The 26,201-nt window shown below is 41.8% G+C and overlaps 1 protein-coding gene across 3 annotated transcripts in view; it reads left to right on the top strand.

Moving 5' to 3' along the window:
- NPSR1 (neuropeptide S receptor 1) overlaps window positions 1–26,201 on the top strand; it is a 101,018-nt gene that overhangs the window by 37,647 nt on the left and 37,170 nt on the right. For 2 of the 3 annotated variants that reach the window (XM_065399408.1, XM_065399410.1), the window contains exons 3-5: window positions 9,720–9,823; window positions 11,997–12,090; window positions 18,184–18,385. In XM_065399408.1, the coding sequence (XP_065255480.1) occupies window positions 9,720–9,823; window positions 11,997–12,090; window positions 18,184–18,385 (400 nt within the window). The remainder of the gene's footprint in view (window positions 1–9,719; window positions 9,824–11,996; window positions 12,091–18,183; window positions 18,386–26,201) is intronic. The other variant, XM_065399411.1, reaches the window with a different exon arrangement.

The raw sequence follows: 26,201 nt of genomic DNA, 5'->3' as shown, positions 1-26,201 counted from the left end.
ATGAAAGTTTAAATATCTGATCTCTTTCTTGTATGTTATACCCCTTCCCCAACCCTTTTGTCTTTTTAAACTGTAAAATCTTTGGGCCATGGACCGTGTCTTTCAGTGTGTTTGTACAGCATTTAGCACAAGAATAATAGCTCCAAAATGCTATCCCATGGCAATTAACACTGCTGTCACCCATTTTACAACCCATGTTACAGTGCATTTTGTATTATGTATTTATGATATAATCTTATTGGCACAGGTGGGATGTTCTTTTCTGGGAAGCATGGAGCACACTCAGCATCAATAATACTGCCTGGTGCACACACTAATGTAGCACTGTGCCACAACAAAGCAGTTGTGGATGTTTTTGCTGGTTTCCAAGGAAAGCTCAGAGCAACATGCCATGGGGCCAATACATCTGCTATTAGCAATGCATTCCTAACTGGGGACTTAGTAACCTAGTAGGAAATATGAATATCTCCATCTGTTTCTCATCAACATTTCAATAAATAAATTCAGCTTGGCTCCATTCACAATCTGTGACCCTTCTGCCACCTGCTCGTGGTGCTGTCCAGCATGACGGCAGGAGAAATAGCACTCATTGCTGCTGCCAGAGCACTGCCAGCTGCTTTGTGGTGCTTTAGCCATTAGCTTATAAAAAGCCAGGGCTTAAGCAATGGTATTATGACGTTTGGAGGGAGATTTTGCAAACTCAAGTGCTAGCAACCAGGATTAAATGATTGGTTACCGGGAGAGGAAGAAAATAAAGAGAAACAAAACAGGCTTTAAAATCCTTTGCAGAATATAGCAATGTTCTGTCCGAATGATTCAGGAGGCTGCTAATGGGATACGGAGTCTTTCACTCTAGGTCACCATTCAAATCCTACCCAGGTTAGAAGTGATCAAATTGTTTTGATAGGTGACGGGATGGAGAGGAAAGGATGAGTCCATATCACAGAGGCCCTTCCAAAGCCAGGAATACTAGCACCCTTATTAGCAGGGTTAGTGAAGAAGACAGTCCAAAGAATGGATGAGCATGGAGACCTTTCTACTCTCATAGGAGCCCTTCTAGTTCTCTGAGCTACATAAGCAGATGATGTGCATGTGTGGAGGGTGGGGACATGGAAGCTTACACTGCTACTGCTTATATTATACCCATTCTGTGGATAAATGAAAAACTTTGGTCTCCAGGTCTGATAATCTAGCACCTTAAGAGCACTCAGTTCATTTTACTTTATGTCCATCTGGGTCTCAAGGGTTATAATGAAATCAGCTGTTTTAACAAGTTGGAAGGCAGCTCTGCCACAAAATGCCAACTGTAAAATATAAATCAAGAGACTCTAAAGCAACAAACAGCTAACCAGCAAGACAGTGTTCTGGGAAAAGCTGTCAAGCCGTTTCAAAGACACAGTATTTATGGGTGTAGAGCCCTATCGGCTCAATAGGGCAATCACACAGTTATATCCCTCCCTTACATGCTAGGCACAACAAACTATTGATTCCTACATTCATGAAAGAAATGTCCTTTTGGCCGAGGTTGGTGAAGAAAATGTATATGCAAGGAAACCCCCAGAAGACTCAGCTAAGGGAAACCCTGTATCATTACAAGGAAATGCCCTCTGTCTTACATTACAAAACCTGCTGCTGTTTTACCTCATGCAATTTGGTGCTATGAATAAAACAACCCCAAACACCCATTTTTATGTTCTCTTTACTGTACTTCCATGTTATAGAAAGTAATTTAATAATACCACGAAATGGTATCAAGTGCAGAAAATCAACTTAGTAGAAAGCCTCAGTAAAATCTAGTAGGTCACCATGTCTGGCTTAACAGGACTGTTCTCAACAATAATCAGAACTACATTTGTAACTGATAACCATGTACAGTATATGAAAAAAGTGATGGCTTCATAGAAATCCACTTCCCGCTTCCAACAGAAAAGTCCTGCAGAGTCCTCAGGGGACGTGACTACACAAAGCAATGCCATTACAGATAATTAAATAATCGAGCTGTTCTGGGTGAGAGAGTCTGCCTCCTTTTTGTTACCAAGATGGTGTGCTGAATTAGTTTTTAGAATGAGCTATCCACTGGTGTTAGGCCATTTTCTCTTTGAACATTCCTTGGTTCTAGCCATCCTCCATATTGAGCCAGATATATCACATGAGCAATTCCATTGACCATATAATAAGGTTGAATTTGACCCAGTAAGGATGACCATGCATAACTGTATTCCCATGTTAGATTATTGATTACTAGGACTGTCATGCAATTAAAAAAATTAATTTCAATTAATTGCACTGTTAACTATATTAGAATACCATTTATTTAAATATTTTGCATGTTTTCTACATTTTAAAATATATTGATTTCACTTATAACACAGAATAACGCATTTATCATTTGTAAGTTGCACTTTCACGATAAAGAGATTGCACTTGAGTACTTGTATGAGGTGAATTGAAAAATACTGTTTCTTTTATTTATCATTTTTATAGTGCAAATATTTGTAATCAAAAATACTAATATAAAGTGAACAGTGTACACTTTGTATTCTGTGTTGTACCTGAAATCAATATATTTGAAAATGTAGAAAAACATCCAAAAATATTTAATAAATTTCAGTTGGTATTCTATTGTTTAGCAATGCAATTAAAACTGTGATTAATAGTGAATTTTTTTTAATAGCGATTAATTTTTTTTGAGTTAATCACGTGAGTTAACTGCGATTAATTGACAGCCCTATTAATTACCTTCATTTGTTCTGGGTAATGGAATTGTCTCTATTTTTGTTTAGTTAGTTTCAATGGCATATCTGCATTCAGAAGTGTGCACCCCTTTCATTTTTATATTCTCTTTAATCATTTCAGGAAGCTGTTCCACATGAATCTCTGTAGTCATCTTATGCATTTAGTTGCTCCATCAGTCACAACTCTCTAGGGCCAAATTCTGCTCTCAGTTACACTAGTGAAAATGCAAAGTAATTCCACAGAACACAATATGTAACAGAGCAGAAATGGCCTGTGGTGTCCATTATTTTCAGATTTTGCCTCAGCCCCTGTAACCTTTTCCAGCCATAAAAGTTCTAGCTGGATTGTCAGTGCTTTGTTTCATGTCTCCTAGAAATGACAAGATCTTCCACACCTCCATTTTTCAGTGATTCTGTCTCTTTTTAATAAATCTCTTAAAAAAAGGTTGCATTTTGTAAAGTTTAAATTTTCTTTAACGAGTTAAGCTCCCTTTGGATCAGGTCCTTTAAGAACAAAAAGCCTCATACTCAGAAGGCCAAATCTTGTTTGCCAAATAATTCCACTTAAGTCAAAGGAACATACCTTAGAAACCCAACCAGGATTTGGTCCTTACTAACAGCAGATGCTAGTTCACCCATCCCATCCCACTAAGATTTTTTATTTGTTTATTTAATGTTGCATGGAATTTTTTTAAAGCAATTAAAAAACAAAACAAAAATTCCTTTCCTCTCAATATATAGAACCACTAACCTTCCTCCCCCACATCACTGCAATTATAGTTTCTTGTTTAAAAAGGAAACATCTTGTCTGGTCTTTGTGTATATGCAGAGTCAGATCATATTGTTATGAGTCATGGAATACTTCCAGATTCACCAATTGTAAGCAATTATTTTTCCCATCAAAAGGAGAGGAAAAAGAAGTAGTCTGACTTTTTTCTCTACTTTGAGGGGAGAAACAGAAACAATATAATTATTTACAGTTTGTTTCAATTGCCTAGCAACATAGGCAGAAGGCGTATGGCACACAGATAAGATCCTCTGAAGAAGGGAAGGTAGGTGATATTGGCATTAAAAAAACATTCACAGATGTGAGTGAAAGTTGACTAGTCTGGACAGATTGCATTGTTTTGGGGAAGGAAAGGTTAGTTACATTTTGAACTTATAATATAATTAAAAGACTATTCATTGGAAGGAAGCCAACTGTTTAAATGGTGTGTGCACTGGTACCATGGTGCTGAGAACCTTGAAGATCAGATAGATAAATCAGATATCGTAGGCTCCTAGAGCCACACATACTGTGGATAGTACATTGATTCTGCAATCTAGCAATACAGGTAATAAAAAAGGCTTACCAAATACAAACACAGTCTGGCTGCCACCTTATAGCAGAAATCAGCTGACTTCCAAGTTCCTGATCTTTGTGAAGGCAAGTTCTAGGAACACAAAATCCTCACTCTTTAAGGAGTCACTCTAGTAGTTATAATAATCCAGCATTCTGTTTATTTATCAGTGACTAGGAATTTGTAGGAGCAATTTACCTCTGGCTTTGGGTTCAGAATCTGTGTCACAGCTATATATGTTTAATACATTCAGATTTGTTTGGGGGGAAGGAGCAGTAGGGTTTCCGGCATCTGGGAAGGAGCTGGTCACCTGTGTGCTGTGGTCAAAACAGACAGAAGGGTTTCTGAAATCTAATCTCCAGAAGGCAATAAACTGGGTTTTACATGGGAGAGTTTCTGAAGTTAGAGGAGAAGACAATACATTTAGAATCTACATATCTCTACATTTGGTTACAGGTGCTTTGAACTGAACACTATGTATTGTATTCAGGCTCATGCATTTACACTCTCTATCACACACATGCTGTACTGCATAAAGATTCAAACAAAACACTTTGAGCACCTAAAAGGACAGGTGATGAGCTCAAAGAGTTTATCCATTCCCTTAGCTGATAGAAAGAACCAATATACAGTACCCGTCGGCAAACATCAAAGTGTCTGGAAGTCTGAATCTAATCAAGAAAACACCCAAAAGTTTGGATACTCATCTGTAGATTATCTAAATCACTCCAATAACATAGCATGCTCACCCCTCCCAACTACCCGGGCTAGCTGTCTTGAGTAAACTCCCTACAGGTGTATGAGTCCAAGGCCACACACAGACAGAGTCAGGAGGTTATAGTCCCTACATGGCAAGTTAACAAGATCCACTTGCTAAACAAACACAATAATTGAATCCCAGCTGGTTCTGTAGCAGAGACAAGGGTGATGGGGGTTTCTTCACAAGGACCACCTTGTGAAGCACAGTTGACTTTATCATGGGATATGTCAGCAGGAAAGAATTCATTAAAGCATCAGGGTGAATGCTTCACATTATGTAAATATGGCACTTCCACTAATTTAAGGAGTAGCATTCACCATAAAGGCTCCAAAAGAGAATCCTAGCTAGACCAGAGGAGGATGGAAAGCATCAAGGAGTGGGAGCAGAGACGCAAGGGAAAATGGAAATGGAGGAGGAAGGACAATTAAGGCAGGGACAGAAGTAATTTATGAGGATTAAAAGAAAGATAAAGTCATGAATACAGTCTCATTTTATTTTTTGCACCAATAATGAGAACATTTGTATTTTAATTTCATATATGCCTTATGTGCAGAAAAGAGAAGTAAAAAAATTAGCTAGATCCAGTTAATAGAATCCAGTTCACCGAGCAATTTCTGCAGAGAAACCTGCCCATAGCATCTTTTTGCATGGTAGAAAGCTTCAGGAGTGATGCATCATTTTCCTTTGAAGAGTGGCTTTTATGCATGCAGTTGTAGCACTTTAAAATTAATCCTGTCCTCCAGGAAGGAACATTTAAAAAAAAATACAGGAACTCAGTACTGTTTAGCAGGTTATGAGGAATAACACAGTTTTGTTGACTCTCAGTATAAAGCTTTTCATAAAATACTGAACTGCTTAGAATGTTGATGTGTTCAGCTGGGTAACAGAGAAACTACCATCTTACCTTTATGAGCACTGGCGTTGGGTTACTCCAAAAACAGGGCTTGGGGCATAAATTTATCGGTGACAGTGAGCTACATGACCAGAAACAGACATAAGGAGGTTAGCTTTAAGGTGACAAGAGAGTTGGTTGCAAAATACTTAGTCCAGGAGTGAAATCATGGCCTAATCAAAATCAATGGCAAAACTCCCTGTGATAAATGAAGGGGGGAGGGTGGGAGCTCCCTTTTATGGACCCCCATCCAGCCAGTTAGCTATAAAGTCCCTCTTGGTGGCTGTTCTCTGCTTGCTTTACCTGTAAAGTTTAAAAAAAAAACACAGGTAAAAGGAAAGGAGTGGGCACCTGACCACAGGAGCCAGTGGGAGGGCTAGAACTTTTTAAAATTGGGGGGAAAAAACCTTCCCTTTGTCTGTGTGTTGTTGTTCTCCGGAGAGCGGAGACACAGAGCAGCAATGCTGTAAGCAGCTTTAAAACCAGGTATGAAAAAGCATTAATTCATACCTCAAACCTACTTATCTGAAACTCAGATATGTAAGTAGATCAGAAATGTCTAGAAAGATGTGATTAGGTTTTATTTATTGTATTTTGTAAGGCTTGTGGACTCCTCTGTGCTAAGCCCAGATGCTTTTGTTTTGCTTGTAACCTTTAAGCTGAACCTCAAGAGAGCTATCTTGATGCTTAATTTTTTTAATTGTTTTTTTTTTAAGATCTAGCAAAAAGCCTAAGTTCCAAATGTATTTCCTTTCTTTTTGTTTTTAATAAATTTTACCTTTTTTAAGAACAGGGTTGGATTTTTGTGTCCCTAAGAGGTTTGTGCATATGTTGTTTCATTAGCTGGTGGCAACAGCTAATTTCCTTTGTTTTCTTTCTCAGCTCTTCCCTGGTGGGGAGGGGAGGGAGCTGGGTGAAAGGGCTTGAGGATACCCCACAGGAAGGAATTCCCAAGTGTTCCGTCCTGGGTTCTCAAAATGGGCCGGGGGGGGGGGGGGGGAGTTGCACTTGGGTGGTGGCAGCATCTACCCATCCAAGGTCAGAGAGAAGCTATGACCTTCGGAGTTTAATATCAGCCTGGAGTGGCCAGTATTAATTTTTAAAATCCTTGCGGGCCCCCACCTTCTGCACTCAAAGTGCCAGAATGGGGAATCAGCCTTGACACTCCCATTGACTTAAATGGAGAGAAGGGGCATGATTTCACCCCAGATGTTTTCCTGCAGAGATATTTCTCTTTTACAGTGAAAAGAACAATAAATGTAATGATGGATGAGCCTCAAACAATTAGGTATTTGGTTCAGTTGAGATAAATACCTGTACATCCCACACCTTATCCAAATGTGATCTTTTAATGCTAATTTATAGAAAATGTGTGGAAGTTAGGGATGGATCAAATCCAGACCCATATGGCTGAAACAAAACAACTCTGAGAAGGCAGATAAGTGATATTTGGAAAATCCCAGTTTAGGTTTAGTATAACCTAAACTTTTCTTTTACAAAACCAAAACCGAATCCAATTTCTGTTTAAAAACTAAGCAAATGCAATTCAAAGCCATAAAGTGGCCCAGACTTTTTGACTTACCGGGAAACATTCACAGGAATGCTTTACAAATCACACTGAAACTATGCTCTAGGTTAGGCCTACTTTGGAATTTGTAACAAAACCAGAACATCATGGTCTCATTCCTACAAGGTGCTGAGCACTCTGTCCAGGATCCAGCAAAACTCTTAAATACATGCTTAAATTTAAGCATGTGAATAGTCATATTGAGAATCAAGCCCTGGGTGAATAATCCTTAACAAGCAACAGAGGGTCCTGTGGCAACTTTAAGACTAACAGAAGTATTGGAGCATAAGCTTTCGTGGGTGAATGCGTCTGATGAAGTGGGCATTCACCCACGAAAGCTTATGCTCCAATACTTCTGTTAGTCTTAAAGGTGCCACAGGACCCTCTGTTGCTTTTTACAGATTCAGACTAACACGGCTACCCCTCTGATACTAATCCTTAACAGTTACTCATACATGAAACTAACACGTTATGTTTCTTTGTATGCAAAAAGCAAGCAGTTACTTTGGGTGGGGTCCATGAAAGGACTTGGGCATTGCAATGCTGAGTGTCACAGCACCTAACTTTCAGGCACCCGGACAGAAGGGCATTCAGCTGCCTAAATTGTGTATGTGACCCAAAAATAAAATAGCCACTGGGGAAGAGCTCACCTCATACCCTTTAGCCTAGTGGGCAGGGTATTCCCAAGATGCAGAAGAACCCTGGTTCAAGTCCCCACTCTTCCTGAGGTGGTGAAGGGATTTGAACAAAGTCTCACTGGGCTACTGGATATTCTGATGTGGGTCTCCCTTAGTCTTTTCTATAGAAGTTGTTCCACTTTCAATAACTGAATTATTATTATTATTATTATTATTAATTGGACCAGAGGGAGTTAGATTCAGGGCTGGCTCCAGGCACCAGCAAGCTCGTGCTTGGGGTGGAAGATTCTAAGGGGCGACTTCCCTCCAATCCTTTTTTTTTGTTTTGCTTTGCCGCTTCGTCCGCCCTGTAGGGGGCGGCGGCGCGGAGGAGGGGAGCGCCCTGCTGGGAGCGGGCTGCGCGCTCTGTCTGCCCCAGCCGGTGCCAGGTCTGCAGCAAGCCCGGCAGGGCAGCCCACGTCCTTCCCTGCCCGCTGACCAGAGCGGCGCGGAGCCCTCCCGCAGGCGGCGCGGCAGGAGGGGCTGCGTGGTGAGCGCCCCGCTGAAGGAAGCCCTTGCCACCCCCCTTCTCTCTCCCCCCCCCGATCCCGCCCCCTGCTAGCCGGGGCGTGCACTCTGCTGCCCGGGGCACGTCTGCAACGCAGGGAGTCCCCCTGCACCCTGGCTCTGGCCGCCTCGCAGGTTTTTTGTTTTTTTTTTGCTTCACCGCTCCGGCCGCCCCGCAGGTTTTGTTTTGCTTGGGGTGGCAAAAAAGCCAGAGCCGGTCCTGGTTAGATTGAGTCTATTTCCTCCCCCCCCACCCTGAAACTGTTTTGTGTGAACTCAGCTGGGGGGCTCAATCTGGTAGGCTCCCTCTGAGCATGCCTACTCGTTAACCCCCACACACACACTCCCCTCACCACGACTCAGGCAGCTAAACACCTCGCAGTTGCGAGCTTTCATGCAGTAAATAAGCACCCCAACTTCCACAATAAGACAAAAATCAAGCTAATCCCATTTCAAAACAAGGCCAAAACAAGCCAGTCCCTAAGCACCCCAACACTCTGTGACTAGATCCCCCCAGTGTGCAGTCTGGGACTGTGGTGGGCCCACTGGGCACCTCTGACTCTCTCCCCCCTTGCCCCTACCCTTGCTCCTGCTTGCCGGGAGCTGATAAAAAAAGAAGAAGCAACAAGCTACAAGCAACAAGCTACAATCCAAAAACTAGCCAACAAGCAACTCAAGCAAATTAAGCCAAAAACAAGCCCAATTTCTGCATTTTTTTCACGGGTTTGGCATGTCTGAAACACCTATCTTCCCCAATTTAGGAATCGTTCTGGTGCTTCAGTGAGAAATAGGAGTCTAGGTGCCTAGCGTGAGGTTGAAGTGGGCATGCCCAGAGGCAGAAACATAGGTATCAAAGGAACTCTTAGTGCAAAAACTTAGGCCTGAGAAAGATTTAAGCACCTAGGGGCTAGGTGATAGCTGAGTGGGAGTCTTGTGGATCTCAGTGGTGCCTAAAAATGGAACTTAGGTGCCAAATACTGTCATGAATTGAATGGATTTTATTTTAGATTAAGAGAACAAGTTAAAAGAAGAACAGAACGTAAAGTCTCCATTCGGTGCATTTCCAGACTAACAGTCTGCACTGAACTGTTCACAAAATGGCTGTGTGTCTCAGTAGACAGGTATGTCCTTAGAGATTTAAAGGTGCAGTACAAAGTAAGTGATGTAACAGTAAATAACTAAACTAACTACTGCCATGTGTTTGTTTCCATTAATGTATCTTTATTTATTTTTGTTTGCAGATTGCTTTACAGGATTCATAAATATACTGACTGATATAATTTGGCGCTTCACAGGAGATTTCATGGCCCCTGATATTGTCTGCAGAGTTGTTCGCTACCTGCAGGTACAGAAACTATTCAATATCTAGTACCCACAGCTGCACACCCTGACTAGATAAGAGCTCAAAGTCTTGTATCCCAATGTACTGTAACATTAAGTGCTTGTTAAATTGTTGTATAAAAGCCCTTAAATCACCCCCAATCATCAAAGAAGCTAACAAAACTGGCATTTAAAGAATAAGGCATGAAAGTTTAACTGCTTATATATTAAATGGTAGATATGATAATGGAAAAAGTCATGGAGAGAATTGTAAGCAGGTGCAAATTTCATTCAAGACAATAGATTTGAATTTGCTTACATCAGAGCTGAATTTGTCCCAGAATCTTAGCCATTAAATGTATGTAGTGCCCTGTCTCCTACTCCCTAAGCATAGGAACTTTTTAAAAGTGCCATTTAATGACAATAACACCAGTATTTAAAAGTAATTAGTCTCCAAGAGAGATTTTGCAAAAATCAAAAATGTCAGAGACCCCTAATTCACATTGATCTTCCCTGGGAGCTGGGTGCCTAGCTGACATTTGTGTCTTTGAAAAGCTCTCTCTTCATGTCTCTCTCCCCCCCACCTATTTCTAATCTCAGTCCAAAAATAGCAAGCCAGAGTCTGATCTCACTTAGCCTGTTGTAAACCCAAAGCAACTCCACAGAAATCAGTGCTGTTACTTCAAATTCACAGTGATGTAATTGGGAGCAAAAATCTGGTCCAGTTCTAGAAATTATCCTGAACAGTGAGGTTTGCATTCTCACGAGTAAGGATGTCTGGGTGGCAGAAGGCTCAAAAGCAATAGTTATTTATTAGCTGGCCCAACCATATCTTCTTAGTAATCCCGCACGCGATTGGAGTTTGATCATGAAGAATGATGGTATTTAATAGGGCTTCTGTTTTGTATACAAATTGCGTGTCTGGTTTTATGATTGTTGGACCTTGCCAATTACAGCCAAATTTTGAGACGGGGAGAGGAAATTATAACTGAATGAGCTGCAAGAGGGTATGCTACTTAAATACTGTGTTCATATTCCTCAATCTAAAACAATTCCACATGGGGACATCCCAAATGGAATCTTAGGGACAGATTCTACCACTCTGTAGCACCTTACTCAGAAGGTAGTCTCACTGATTGATTTCAGTGTGACTACTCATGGAGTAAGGTACTACTCAAAGAAAGGATGGCAGAACCTTGCCCTAAGTGTTTGCCAAATATCACCTACTGAGAAATACGGGGGGAGGGGAGGGAATTCACAAGCGGGACTTATGTCCCTAAAGTGGCCTCAACCAAAATGTAGATCCTCAGAATACCTGATGAGCTGCCTACATTTCCACTGGTAAAGTCCTACATTTCTGCCAATGGACATGCACACAACTGCCTCAGTCTTGACACCACTAGTAGTTTGGCACCTAACTTGCACCTAAGCCCAAGGAGGATTCACAAAGTGGACACTGCCTTGATGGCCTGGTCCAGCAGATGTGCTCAGAAGCCAGTTTAAATAGTCACTGGAGTAAAGCCTTGAACTTCTCATGCCAGGTCAGTGCCCTAGCCCCTGGGTTATAGAGTCAGTCTCTCTCTCTTTCTGGCCCAATGACTATTTAAGTATTTTAGAGAAAGTGGCACAGCTTCAGCAGGAGAGCTTGAGAAACCTGCCCCTCACAATACTCTATAGCCTAGAGGTTCGGGCATTCTCACACAGTGGAGATTTGAACCTGTGTCCCCTATACTGCAACTGAGTGCTCTTGTTATTGGGCATGGGGTGGGAGCAGCAGCTCCTCCACCTCAGATTTCTTTCCTGAGGAAGGACTGACCTGGTTTAGGTGCCTAACTCCACAAGAGGATTCATGGCTGTGAATCCCAAGTGGAGGGAACCACTTCATTCAAATCCAGACATAGGCAGCTAATTCCCTTTGATGGGGGGGGCTTACGCCACATCCCTCTTCTCAGCATTTCCTATTGGCAGCGTAGGCACCTCTCCACTCATTGTGCTGGCTTTTGTGAATCTTTTTTAGACACCTAACTCTCCCCATGCATTGTATAGGGAGCCTGGGCGTCCAACTCAGGGCTGTACATTTCACACGGGGTGCCTAAAAGTTAGGCACTGCAATGCTCAGTCTAAGTTCCCCTTGTGAATTCTACCCATTGTAATTTAAATTGCTTATAAGTGTGTTTTTTTCCCCCCTTCTACCTCAGGTTGTCCTTCTGTATGCCTCAACTTATGTTCTGGTTTCACTCAGCATAGACCGTTACCATGCCATAGTTTATCCAATGAAGTTCCTTCAGGGAGGTAGGAGAAATTTTGTACCTTGCTACTGCTCTAGATGTGGCTTTAACATCTTTATTTCACTAAACAACTTTTCAATGAAAGCAGTGTTATCATGATTAGCGTACTAAGATCCTTTATTAATTCCTGGTCTTGGCAATATTATATTATGTGGAATAAAACTATTTTAAAAAGTGTAAAGGTTTCCCATTATCTTCCAGCATTTTCAGAAAATAATTACTATACACAATGGACAAACAACTGTCCTTAGTGCAATTCCATTGACTACAGGCATCACAGCAGGGATTAATTTGGACCATTTAATTTAACATATAGTGTTTGAATGAGCTTTTTCAATGTAAATAGGTAAAACTGGGGAAATAAATACATTATTAAATACAGCATGAGCTCCTCCAATCTGCTGGCTCATTATATGAAATTATTGGGGTTGGGGGAGGTTGAGTTTTAACCATCTGTAAAGGGGTAGTTCTTTTCCATGATAAGTGACATTCAGAAGGTGTAGAGAGATGTTGGGAATAATTTTATTATTTTTATTAATTTTACAACACCCAAAAGCATGCTGGCTGCTGTACAATACAGAAGGAGGTTTCCATACTCAAAGAGTTTACAATATTAAATGTGATGTGTTGGGGGAAAGAGGTAGGGATGGGCTGAGGTGAGGAAGAACAAGGATTACAGCAGTGGTTGCTTTCTTTAAGATATGCTTTAATCAAAACTCAAATTATTGTACTCATTACAAGCGTCATGGTAAAATTCTCTGGCTTGTGTTATGCAGGAAGTCAAACTGGCTGATCGAATGGTCCCTTCTGGCCTGAAAACAATATCTATGAATCCATCAGATTAGGTAGTTGTGTGATTTAGGCCCATGAATAAGATCAAATACCAATCTGAAGTTTATCCTAATATTTGCCCTGTTTAGGCACTTAGGACAACATTTTCAAAACCAGGGGGCTAAAATTCAGCTCCAGGAGGCAGATTTTCAAAAGGGCTGAGCAGCCACCAGTTCCTGCTGAAGTTAAGCTGTTGGGTGCTCAACATTACTCACATTCTGACCAGCTATTTGAGGGCCTAACTGTGGAGCAGGTGAACCTCACTGCCAGTGCCACCGTATCTTCATTTGTGAAATAGAAAGAGCAGTAGTTATTAGACTTCCTCCTCGGTGTAGGGGTTTAATTGTGAGGAATTTATAAATTAATCTTCGTAGAGCACTTTGAGGGTATAAATAGCTACAATACAGGCTTCATATTATAGCAAATTATTTACATTAAAGAATTAATCCCATATCATATCTATCTTTTCCTTTCCTTCCATGAGGAGGGTAGTATTCTTTGTCCCATGCAGAGTTATCCTTGACATGCTCAATCAAGTTCTCTCTGTATTTGATATAATACCCTTGATGCCAAGGGCCGCAGAATAATTTATCATATTGAAAAGGAGCAAGCCTATTTTTTCAAACTTGTTGCTAATGACCTATTGAGGTCCAAGTTTTGCATGCTGCCTTACTATGTCTACACTGCAACGGAAGCCGAGGCTCAGACTCAGGCTTGAGCACAAAGCTCCTTTCTGTCTGCACACCTCTCTCAAACTCAGGCTCAGACCCAGGATCCTAGGAGTGCATGAGGGTGGAGGGTTTGAACCAGAGTCAAGAGAAGACCCAGTGTTCATACCCTATTGCTTTGTAATGTAGATGCAGTCCCCTCCACCCCCGACTTGGGAGTTCACTAGAAGTATCCCACAATCCCATGGGCCAATTTCCTTTGTCCTCTCTCCTCCCCCCCACCCCCCCCCCCCTGCCCAAGAGCCACCAATTGACTCCAGGGAAAGGGAAGCAAACCCCCTCCCTTGTAGTGCAGTAGCTCAGTGAATCAGCATTTAACCCTTCTATTTTATTCTGACTGCCAAGCTGCAAACACACCTTGGGAGAGCCTTCTGAATTTACAATGGACACAGATGAGAAGAAGCCCTTTGCAAAGCATGCTGCTTCATTCAGGTGCACGGCCAGATTTTGGTTAGTCAGTGGTATGTAGGGTGACCAGATAGCAAGTGTGAAAAATCGGGACGTGGGTGGGGGGGTAATAGGTGCCTATATAAGAAAAATCTCCAAATATTGGGACTGTGCCTATAAAATCAGGACATCTGGTCACCCTACTAGTATGATGCCAGCCAAATAGTGAATTTTAGTAAGAGAATCAGGAGTGACCACATGCATACCAGCAAATCGCAAAGAAGCAGGCAAAGGAAAAGAAGTATACTTAACATCCTTTGTGAAGGAGTTCAAGATCTAGTGCTAGACCAGAGACTATGGTTACTAACATCAGGTTAGGACAGGAAAGTGCTTTGAAAGAGGTTGCGCTTGGCATGTCCTTTACAAAAATTAGTTTTGACAGTAAGATAAGTGTTTTACTCTCACTTTGCATGGGTGTTAATGACTAGAGAAGGTGCAAGACAGTGGAAAATCAAGTCCCGCCCATAGCCTAACCCCAACTTTTACTCTATACACAACATCTAATTCAATAACAAAACACATCAGAAATAATAAAACATGCAATAAAGAATGGTAGGATAATGATCATCTAGAATCAGACCTTTTAAACAGTTCTGTCATATTTAGAGAGCTGTTCAAACATTATATAATTAATCCTCAACAACTTGACGTATTCAGTAAGTGATACTGTCTCAGTTTTAGACAGGGAAAATGGAGCTGAGACACAATGTGACATGATCAAAGCCATAAAGAGTCAGTGTCAGAGCTGGGATTAGAATTTATAAGTTTGAAATTCCCAAGTTCTATCCATGACCACTACAATACATCCAAATCTCATTTTAAACCAGCAAAGTCATGATTTTATTTTTTGTAAAAGAAAAGTTTCTCAAATCTGTCAATTAAAACATCCTATTCAGAGACAGGTTTTATTTATACTTTACATAGTCTAATTATAGGATACACCAGCCACAAGGCACTGGAGCATTTACAAAAAACAAGAACACATGTAAGGCAGCTACCCTATACTGGCCTGTTCACACAGAAATTTCTAGGTCAAGTTAAGTGGTGCTTTGAGCAGTGGCGGATTAGCCACTGGGCCAAGGGGGGCCCGTGCCCAGGGGCCCTGGCCAATTGGGGGCCCCTGGAAAAATGGGCACCCCGCACCATGACCCGCTCTGCCTAGTGCTCCTGCCGTGGAGTGGGGTCGGGGCACAGGGGCATGCCCTGCTCTGCCTGCCTGGTGCTCCTGCTGGGGAGCGGGAGAAGCCCCCGTGCCTCGAACCAACTCCCCGACAGGAGCACTGGGTGGGCGGGACAAGCCCCTGCACCCCGACTCCATTTCCCCAGCAGGGGGGGAACTGCAGGCAGAAGCGGTGGGGAGGCGCCCCCACTTTCTCTGGCCCAGGGCCCCACAAACCCTAATCTGCCTCTGGCTTTGAGCATGAGCTAGCTGGCCCATCAGGGGTTGTGGGTGGAAGCTCAAGTGTTAATGACACTGGAGCTAGTATTACAGTGGGGACACAGCTACTCTGTGCAACTAATCTAAACACTGCAAAACAACACGTGAGCAGCACAATGGAATTGCTCTCACTTGAGCTAGGCTAACTTAAGAGTTGGCTTGAGTGATCCACACCAGAGTTAACACTCCAGTTAAGACAAGCCCTCAGGGAAAGACTGTGAAACAAGCCCTGCCATGTACTCCAAAAGCACAAGGTCTGTTGGAGCCAGGGGCAAGGAAGAAAATTCCAAAGCCTCTTAATAGAAATTTTCATTAATGGCAAACAAAGAAAAAAATTATAATACAAAAAACAAGCAAGAGACATGAATTTCTCAGAACGCTACTTTAATTTGTAATTAGGAGGTTTTTAAAAGGAAAAGAAAAATAATGTCACTGATGTGCATTGAGCAGGATCTCGCATGATCACATCAGAACTCTGGACATAAACCCTTTACATTACATAGCACCTTTCATGCCTTAATATCAAAGTTCTTCAGACATAGCAGACCAGACTCTAATGTACCTCCACCATGAGTGTTTCCATTGATTTCAGAGGGACTACTTGAGTAAGATGCTGCTTGTGGTAATTAAGGGTATTAGAATCTGGCCATAATTAAACACATGTGATGCCTGTGCACACACACATACACCCTGCCTTAGCGAGGGACAACAGTTAAGTATTATTGGACTCATTTTACAGGCTGGTATACTGAGAAAAACTGGTTATAGAGGCTGCACAGGGCCAGTAAGAAATTCTATGGGAGAGCCAAAAGTTAGAGCTTCATATTCCTAGCTCCTTATTCTAATATTTTAGCCACTAGACAACCTTGCTGCCTCAGTTCTTCATTGCAAATAAGCAGTTCCTATAGAAATCTGAGATAAAGACCTTGAAGGTTATCTAGCCTCTTTTTCTGCCAGTTCAGGTTTTTCTCTAGAATATTTTCTAGCACTTTGCCTAGTCGAGTTGCAAACATTTGGACTTTCAACCTCATCTCCTGGTTAACTGAAAGATCTGTCAGGAGATGATTCCCAATATGTACCCTCAATTTTCTTTTCATTAAATGTAATTGTTATCACTCAGTATTTCTTTACATAATCCTTCTCCCTGCATAATATTTACCTCCTTCATCTAACCCTCTTGTTTATCTAAATCAGTGGTTTTCAAACTGAGGTACACGAGCTCTCAGCAGGGTGTACACAAGAAAAATCCTATAATGGCAGACAACGTATTTTATTTAGTAAGACTTGGCAATCTAATCGTAGATATAGTATGACACTATCTCAGATGGGGGTATGCAGCAGATCGGTAGCTCTCAACCAGAGGTCCGGGGCCCCCTAGGGGGCCTCGAGCAGGTTTCAAAGGGGCCTCCAAGCAAGGCCAGCATTAGACTCGCTGGGGCCCAGGGCAGAAAACCTAAGCCCCACCGCATGGGCCTGAAGTCCAGGTCCCTGTGCCCCACCACACAGGACTGAAGCTGAAGCCTGAGCAATGTAGTTCATGGGGCCCCCTGTGGCGTGGGGCCCCAGGCCATTGCCCTGCTTGCTACCCCTTAACGCCAGCCCTGGCTTTTATATGCAGAAAACCAGTTATTGTGGCACAGGTGGGCCATGGAGTTTTTATAGCATGCTGGGGGGGCCTCAGAAAGAAAAAGGTTGAGAACCTCTGGAGTAGACAACATTTGAAAAGGGGTATGCAACATAAATGTTTGAAAACCACAGATCTAAATGTTACGGATCTCCTCAAAGCACTTTAGATAATCAAGCTTCTATTGTGCTGATCATGTGTAACATTTAAAAGTAAGGGTAAATATTATAGCTGATGTTGGATGCCGCAATTTTTTTTTAAATGCTTCTATTTACTTTTATAGTGCTCTTTTAAAATGATTGAGCTTCAAGGAGTATAGATTTTAAAAATAGCCTCCTCTGGGCACAATTTAATGGGATTTTCTACTTCAGCATACAATCAGTCATCTGGGGATTTAGAACAACACTTGTCAAAATATCTGAGTACCCAGGCAGTATGAGATATGATTTTCCCATTGAACTTTCTTCCTGCAATCCTCCAGCATTCTCAGTAAGTGAGATCCTTGGCTGCAGTAAGTCAGTGTAGCTCCATTGACTAGCTGGCCCACTCTCTCAAAATTCAGTATCTACATCTTGCAGTGCTGGTTAAAGTCATAAAAACATCCTTCCTCTGTCACCTGCAGGGCGAAGGCTTCTTTTGTTTCTGACATGCCATCATGTTGACCTCAATCTTGCTTTGCCCAGACAAGTGGGCACTTCTGCACAAATTCATACCATCCTTGTTTGAAGAAACTTCTTTGTCTAGGTGGTATCTCTCAAAGCTTATATTTCTGACTTGTTGCCAGTGACCTGGGTCTTTGACAGAGCACTTGACTTCTTGATCAACTGACTTCTGTTACAAAAGTAACAAAGAAATCAAAAAATTCAGTCATAACATTAGCTGACAAGCTCCTTCCATTTTCAGCATCAGCCTGGAAATTAGAATTCCCCCCTACCTATCCTTCCTTTAGGCTGATGTATATGTCCAAAGAAACATCACAGAAGGGCCAGAAGCTATGCTAACAAAAATCTGTTTGGATTTGTTGAACAGAAAGGCAGGCGAAAGTTCTCATCATGGTGGCATGGAGCCTCTCTTTCCTGTTTTCGATTCCGACTCTGATTATATTTGGGAAACGGCAGCTATCCAATGGGGAAGTGCAGTGCTGGGCCCTCTGGCCTGATGACTCCTACTGGATACCCTACATGACTGTGGTCGCTTTCCTGGTATATTTCATTCCTTTGATTATCATCAGGTAAGGACCCGGTAGGGATACTATACACAATGGATACCTGCTGAAAACATCTAGCTGGCAGGTGTGCAGGTAGTTTTTAAAACTAATTAATTTGGCATTTGTTTTATATAAATGTTTTATCCTAAACGGATTTGATATAACTGATCCAGAGTAGAACTCCATACTTGTCCAGTTTATTAATGGGTCTCTCCTACTGTATGAGCCCCTGCACTTAATATTGCATAGAAGTTGCCAAGAGTAATAGTTATCAGCATCTATCTTGACAAGAATAGAATCCACAAGTGGATGACTCTCCATAACTGCAGGCTTTTTAAAGGACTCTTTATAATATGCGGTTACCCTTGATATTTATTGAAGAATATTTTTAATAAAAGAACAGAAACGGCATTTACTCTAGTTACCCTGAAACTTAGGGAGTGAGGACACTTTCAATTTCATGTCAGTGTATCAAAAATTGATTACCAGTAGAGGTAAGGAAGTTTTCTTCCCTCCTCCCCCATGATAGTATTGTACAATTGGGTGCATAATAATAAATAAATACAATTTTATACTCTACTTGTAGATCACCGTCCACCCGCGGATCTCAAAGTGCTTTAAAAACATGAATGAATTAAAATTTTTCTAACGTTCCAGTGAGGTAGGTAATTATTATTCCCATTTTGCAAGTGGGGAAAAATTGAGCCACAAAAAGGTTATGTGACTTGCCCAGTGTCGCACGGAAAGTCTGCAACAGAACATGGATTTCCTGATAGCCCAAACTGCACTTAGGGGATTGGAGAGGCAAGATTTGAGGGGTCTAATGCCTTCCTGTGAGGCATCTGCCATTGGTCATTGTTAAGGACAGAATACTGGAGTAGTTGGACTATTGGTTCATTTCTACATGGCAAGAATAAATGTAAATATTCTGTTGTAAACTACATACTTTCTGGACTGAGACTAGACTAAAATAGTGGCTGCATCACTCCCAATATGCATTGCAAGGGAGACACAGCATGCAAACTACATAAATTTCAATAGCTCTCGTGTGACCATTCATTACGTAATGGATCATCATGGCAAATCCCAAAGGGACGTGCCTCCTTACAGCTCAAGTATCAACCAGATTGATCTCTGGCTAACTCCTTATGGTGGTCTGGCTAGTTATTCAGTCTGTCTGTAACACCGGCAATCTTATCATGCCACTGAAGCCTTTTGGAGCCCATGTGATCACCAGCTGTGTAGCAGCATCTCTTGATGCACATGTGTCAAGGCTGCTTCCCCACTTTGAACTTTAGGGTACAAATGTGGGGGCCTGCATGAAGACTTCTAAGTTTAACTACCAGCTTAGATCTGGTCCGCTGCCACCATTCCCAAAGCTAATTCCCTTCCCTGGGAAGCCTTGAGAGACCTTCACCAATTCCCTGGTGAATACAGATCCAAACCCCTTGGATCTAAAAACAAGGAGAAATTAACCACCCCCCTCCTTTCTCCCACCAACTCCTGGTGAATACAGATCCAAACCCCTTGGATCTTAGAACAAGGAAAAATCAATCAGGTTCTTAAAAAGAAGGCTTTTAATTAAAGAAAAAGGTAAAAATCATCTCTGTAAAATCAGTATGGAAAATAACTTTACAGGGTAATCAAACTTAAAGAGCTCAGAGGACCTCCCTCTAGCCTCAGGTTCAAAGTACAGCAAACAAAGATAAACACTCTAGTAAAAGGTACATTTACAAGTTGAGAAAACAAAGGAAAACTAACACGCTTTGCCTGGCTGTTTACTTACAAGTTTTGAAATATGAGAGACTTGTTTAGAAAGATGTGGAGAACCTGGATTGATGTCTGGTCCCTCTCAGTCCCAAGAGCGAACAACAACCAAAACAAAAAGCACAAACAAAAGCCTTCCCCCCCCCCAAGATTTGAAAGTATCTTGTCCCCTTATTGGTCCTTTGGGTCAGGTGTCAGCCAGGTTACCTGAGCTTCTTAACCCTTTACAGGTAAAAGGATTTTGGAGTCTCTGGCCAGGAGGGATTTTATAGTACTGTCCACAGGAGAGCTGTTACCCTTCCCTTTATAGTTATGACAACATGCTTTGCAATTCATTGGTCTTTCATTCCAATCTCTGTACTAAGAAAGCTACTGAAACCAAACCAGTGCTGATGGAGGCAGCATTGATACAGAGTTTATATAACTGTGGTTCTATAGCTCTGCAGCTTTATTGCAAGCTTGATGTCACGATGTCCCCACAGAGGCCATAGAAGGTCCTGAAATATGGCAACAGCTTCTGTTATCTGAGCGTCTACATTTTGCAAGCATCCTCCAGCACTGTCTATGATTCTGCCCAAGTATTTGATAGTTGCCACCAACTCAATGTCACATCCAGAGAGTTAATATTGGAGCTGGAGGCTTCTTGATGGCAATGGCCAGGAACTCTGTTTTATTCTGATTAATAACCAGACAAATGCCCGCTGCTTTTTGCCCACCCAAATCCACCATCCGCTGCAATGATTTACCAGACGAGCCAACAAGACAATATTAACATAGTCAGAATCTGAAAGCAGAATGGTATTCAGCGCAATGCCAACAGCTGCCTCCTCAAACTTATGAATCAACCAATCACTGCAGATATTGAACAACTGTGACAAAACACAGTCTTGCTGAACTTCCATGGAGACAGGAAACCACATGGTGTATCTGCCTCTGTCTCAAACACAGCCTTCTGTTCCATTGTAGAGCTCTATCAGTGACACTATTTCTACGCATGCAGAGTTGTCTCTGCAGAGCCACAAACATACTCAATGCACTGAATCAAAGGCCTGACAGAAGTCTATAGAAAGAGCTGAATTTAGTAAGCCATGCACAGCAATGGCAACAAGAGAGCATTTTGAGAAGTGAATGGGTCCATCACTGTGAAGTTCATGGGGATGGATATTTATTGACATGGCAAATTCCTGCGTTTGCTCTTCAAAAGCAAATGGTTTCAGGACAAAGATGCCTGTTAAGGATCAGCTCTCCCATTCAATGGGAATAGGATCAGGCCTTACATGTATTTGCTTTACAGGACTATTCCTGGGTCAAGTGTTTCATTTTTTATTACAATGTCTCATGCTTTAAGTTAGGACTGATTCTCATCTCACATTGGTTTTACTACAGCGTAACTCCTTTTATTTCAGTTGAGTTACTCCTGTTTTACATCCATGTAAATGAGAAGAGAATCAGATACAAAGTTGTTCCTTTCCATTTCACTTGCAGTAATCACTGGGTGTAAGGCCCGTGTTATACAGCAGGTCAGATTGGGGTGGGGGGACAGGTTAAGGCCAGAGGAAACTTCTATGATTATCTGAACAGGATATTTCAGCCATTTATGGCCTGGAAGCAGTTCAACGAAGATGATACTTTATTTGTATCATCTGGGAAATTGGATAGTGACTAAGGGGTGCCCTATTTGTTAGAGAAATAGGAAAGCAATTTTGTAGGACAATATTTCTGTAATTAACTATACTGCTATATTAGCTATTTGATCTGGTTGGAAAGGCAGAGCAGCAAGCTAGTTGGCCTGAATGGTGAACCATTAACATTGTGTATTGAAGCAATCTGAGCAAGCAACTGGAGAGCCCCAAACGTAATTTGAAGTGATTCAATCTAATAGCTCAGAATCTCTTTAAGCAAGGAAATAAATTAAGGGTACATCTACACTGCAATAAGAGACCTGCGGCATGGCTATTACTAGTTCATGCTTTGGGGCTCTAAAATTGTAGTATAGACATTTGGGCTCAGGCTGAAGCCCAGGATCTGAGACCCCGCTGTGACACTGCACCCCATGTTCTTCACAGTAATATTATTATTATGATATGATTAGGGCATAAATTATGATGCAGTTTGTACAAGTCAGGTCATGTGAGGTGCCACTGGAAAAATTATGATTTGCTGAATATGATTATCCTATTTGTATGCATGTATCATTTTTGTATCTAAAGTTAGGAATATTGACGATGTATCTGTATTTCAATCATGCTTACTCTGAGTGACACCCACAACTAGCCTTTCTAGTACAAAATTGAAGAAGCCAGACAGTGCTGATGGCCCATCAGGAAAGACAATGGACCCTGGAAGAACTTAACCTTCCTGAGAATACTCCAGAGAGCCTGTAAGTAATGGCTGCTACGACTCAGCAAGGTATGCAAGGACATGTAACCAGGCCACGTGACTCTGGACCCCAACTTGGGATGTCAGTTTTTTCCCCACAAACTGAGTTTCGGACAAAGGGTTCCGGCCATATGCTAAAGCTATATAAGGCAGGGAGTGATATCATCTGTTGTACTTCACTCCCCACACAAGGAGACTCCTGGAAACACCCGAGGAACAAAGTCTGAACTGGGGGAAGTGCTGGACCCAGACTAAAGAGATTTCTAGCCTGTGTATGAAAACCTGGGGATTACAAGCTGTAAAGCAGGGGTTCTCAAACTGGGGGTCGGGACCCCTCCGGGGTTATGAGGTTATTACATGGGGGGTCGTGAGCTGTCAGCTTCCACCCCAAACCCCGCTTTGTATCCAACACTTATAATGGTGTTAAATATATTTAAAAGTGTTTTTAATTTAAAAGGGGGGTCGCACTCAGAGGCTTGCTAGGTGAAAGGGGTCACCAGTACAAAAGTTTGAGAACTACTGCTGTAAAGCAAGTGTAGCTTGTGCCTTAAGAAACTGCAGCCTTCTTGTATCATCAGCCAGGGTGAGAATTTGCTAATTCATATCCTATCTTTCTAGTAGCTTAGGCTTAGTTTGCTGTTTTTGTTAATTTACTAGGTAATCTGTTTGCTATCACTTAATCTTTTGTAGTTAATAAACTTGGTTTTGCTTTATCTAAACCAGTGAGTTTGAGTGAAGTGCATGGGAAATCATAGCTCAAGGGGCAAAGGCTGTTGTATATTCCTCTCCACATTGAGGGGAAGCAAACTTTATGAGCTTACACTGTACAAATCCCTGTGCACTGCAAGACAGTATAATTTTGGGTTTATGCTCTGGAGGGGGTGCGAGCCTGGGGAGCTGAGAGTTACCTTGGCTGTAGCCTTTCAACTGTTGCTTCATGCAGTGGCTGGTCAGAGAGCCTGTATGTAACTGTAGCCGGCTGTGTCCCTACCTGTGTGAATGCTGGTGGAAGTGTAGGGCTGGGAGTGGGTCTGCAGCATCTCACAGCAACACAATGAGAGAGGGAGCCCAGGCTGGTGGGTCACAGGGCTCAGTGGTAACCCCAGTTCCATGTGGCACCCCAGGGGAGAACTCATCTCAGAGCCCAGGATCTGAGACCCCACAAGGAGGGTGGATCTCAGAGCCCACACTCCAGCCTGAGCCAGAATGTCTATCCTTCTATTTTTAGCCCCACAAGCCCAAGTCAACTGACCAGGGCTTTGAGACTTGGTACCGTAGGTTTTTATTGCTGTGTGAACATATCCTAATGTCCCTCAGGTGGAGAAGTAGGAAGAATGTACCCAAAGGAGAGTATGGGGCCAATCATCATGGATACTAGAAGTTGGTTAGGTGGCTAGTAACAGAAGTGAGAGAGAGAAGACCCTGAAAAAGAGCAGAATAGACACAGGCTGAGTGTTTTATGAATCAGAGGTTGACTCATACTCTCCTTCTCTACTGTAAATTCAGAGCTTCTGGCCTGCCTAGCCAAGGCTAGATACAGCCTTAGACCTAAGCATTTTTGTTCCCTATGTCTTTGAACTTGAGTCAATTTTCTAATACATTTTCCTTTATTTAAGTATACTTCTGGTTTTAGTCTGCTTTGAGGGATATTCCTTGTCTATCCCCAGGAGAGGTCAATGATTCCTTAGCCTCAGAGGCTAAGACCAGTATAGGTTCATGGCTAAAGGTACAGCTCAGGTAGTCCTTTCCCATAAGACACTGTTAACGTTGTGATTCTAGTCTACCTAAAGCCTGGGGAAACCACTAAAGAACGGGGAAGAGAAACATTAAATAGGCTCCCTCAATACCACAAATACACGGTTAACTTCTATTGACTATTATTTTGGATATACATAGAGTGACTAGACAGATGGAATTTCCAGAGTTACAGAAGCTATTTAACCTCAGACACAGACCCCTACCTGTGAGTGAAAGAAGCAGCTCCACCATATGAAAGAGTGTGTTTGTCCTATGTGTAATTATCCAGAGAAGTGTGGTGTTAGACACACAGCCTAGACCACTGCTGCTGATCTAGACATTGAACCACATTTCTTAACAGCCTTGAAAATGCCACAGGTAGCTGTATGGAGTGTAGCTGTAGCCATGTCGGTCCCAGGATACATAGCAGTAGGTTCTCCTGGCTGGTGGAGCCAGTCTTTGTTGTTTTGCTTTGTTTCTTTTATTGTCTTCTGGAATAAATATTCCAAGAGGGTTTCTTAGTTGTCTCTGTCCCTCATTAAGTTAATAGAAAAGCACAGTTGTGGCAACATGAATTGGTGAGTCATCCTATATGACATGACAGAAGAGCTATTGTGTTTGTGTCTCTCTCAAACAATTCTCATTAGACACAGTAGTACCAGTCTGATCTATCCCACAGATGATGCAGGAAGCATGTGGGCCTTTATCAGCTTTTTGTTTCATTATACCATAAGTGGCAGCAGATGATGCTGTGATCATCTCATCCAGACTGCAATACTACGGCCTAGGTAAGCCAAATGCTAAAGCCTATTGGTGCTGATGTAAAGTGATGGGAACATGTGATGATGTAGCTTGATGTGTTGTGTTTGCAGCTTCTTTGGCAATTAGTGTTGTGTAGCTTTATTGTTTAGTCGTAGAGATTGGTTCTGCAGCTTCCAGGAGCAACTGACATCTCCAGCAGAACAAAATAACTGTAAGATCATGGGACCTTTGGTGGCTCAAACCATCAATTTCAGCTGAGCATCTGTCAACCAAAGCTTTTGCTGATACAACTTGGCCTAAAGTCATTCTCTAGCGAAAAGCAATAACTTTTGAATTCTGCTCATAGCCTAGTTAACTTTGTTAAGCCATCCATCCTCTGCTCTAGATTGCACAGCTGTAACAAACAAAGTCATCATTTGTTCCTCTTTAAAAAAAAAAAAAAGCCTCAGATGGAAAACACCTGCTGGATCATTCTTTCATCCCAGGAAGGATTGTTTCTTCTTGTACATTTTAGCGTTCTAAAGGTAGCCTAGTTTTAAATAAGAATGAAACTTGAATGAAGTTAGAGAACAAAAAAGGATAAACAAGGCACATACAAAGCAATTTAAAAGCATAGTGTCTTTTGTGGGTAATGTTTTATACTGCAATTCTAGGACAAAATTCTAGAGAAACAGACAATTTGGGAATAATTTTGAGGTCAGGAATGTCTTAAGAACTGCTAAAATTCAGGAAATTGTGTCTGAAATTTAGAAGTTTTCCATGGGAAAACTCCTACATCCTCTATTATAGATATCAACATCCCTTTCCTAGTCATGTTGGTATACTTCTCATTACATAGAATGTCATAGGGAGTGGCTGATAACATACATTGACTGTAAAGTTGTGCTGTGTCTAGCGGTCAGACTTAGATGTATCTAGCTAGTCAGAATCAGAAAGCAAGCAAGGAGACTTTAAATACACCTCTAATTCAAAATATAATATATTGAGATGTGTTTTTAAATAAGGCTTCAGTTCAGGAAGGTACTTAGGCATGTGCTTAAATCCATTTCCATCCCTGTTCCCTGCTTAACTTTAAGCAGGTGCTTAAGCCCTATTAAGGTCCATCAGATTTAAGCACCTATTTCAAAGTTAAGCAGTACTTAGGCGCTTTCCTGAACTGGATGGGTTTGCTGAATCATGGCCTAAGTACTTGAAG

The sequence above is a fragment of the Emys orbicularis genome, chromosome 2 (genome assembly GCF_028017835.1).
Source record: "Emys orbicularis isolate rEmyOrb1 chromosome 2, rEmyOrb1.hap1, whole genome shotgun sequence".
NCBI classification, from domain to species: domain Eukaryota; kingdom Metazoa; phylum Chordata; order Testudines; family Emydidae; genus Emys; species Emys orbicularis.
Note: the sequence above shows the minus strand (reverse complement) of the source record. Positions and strands in the feature narration are given on the sequence as shown.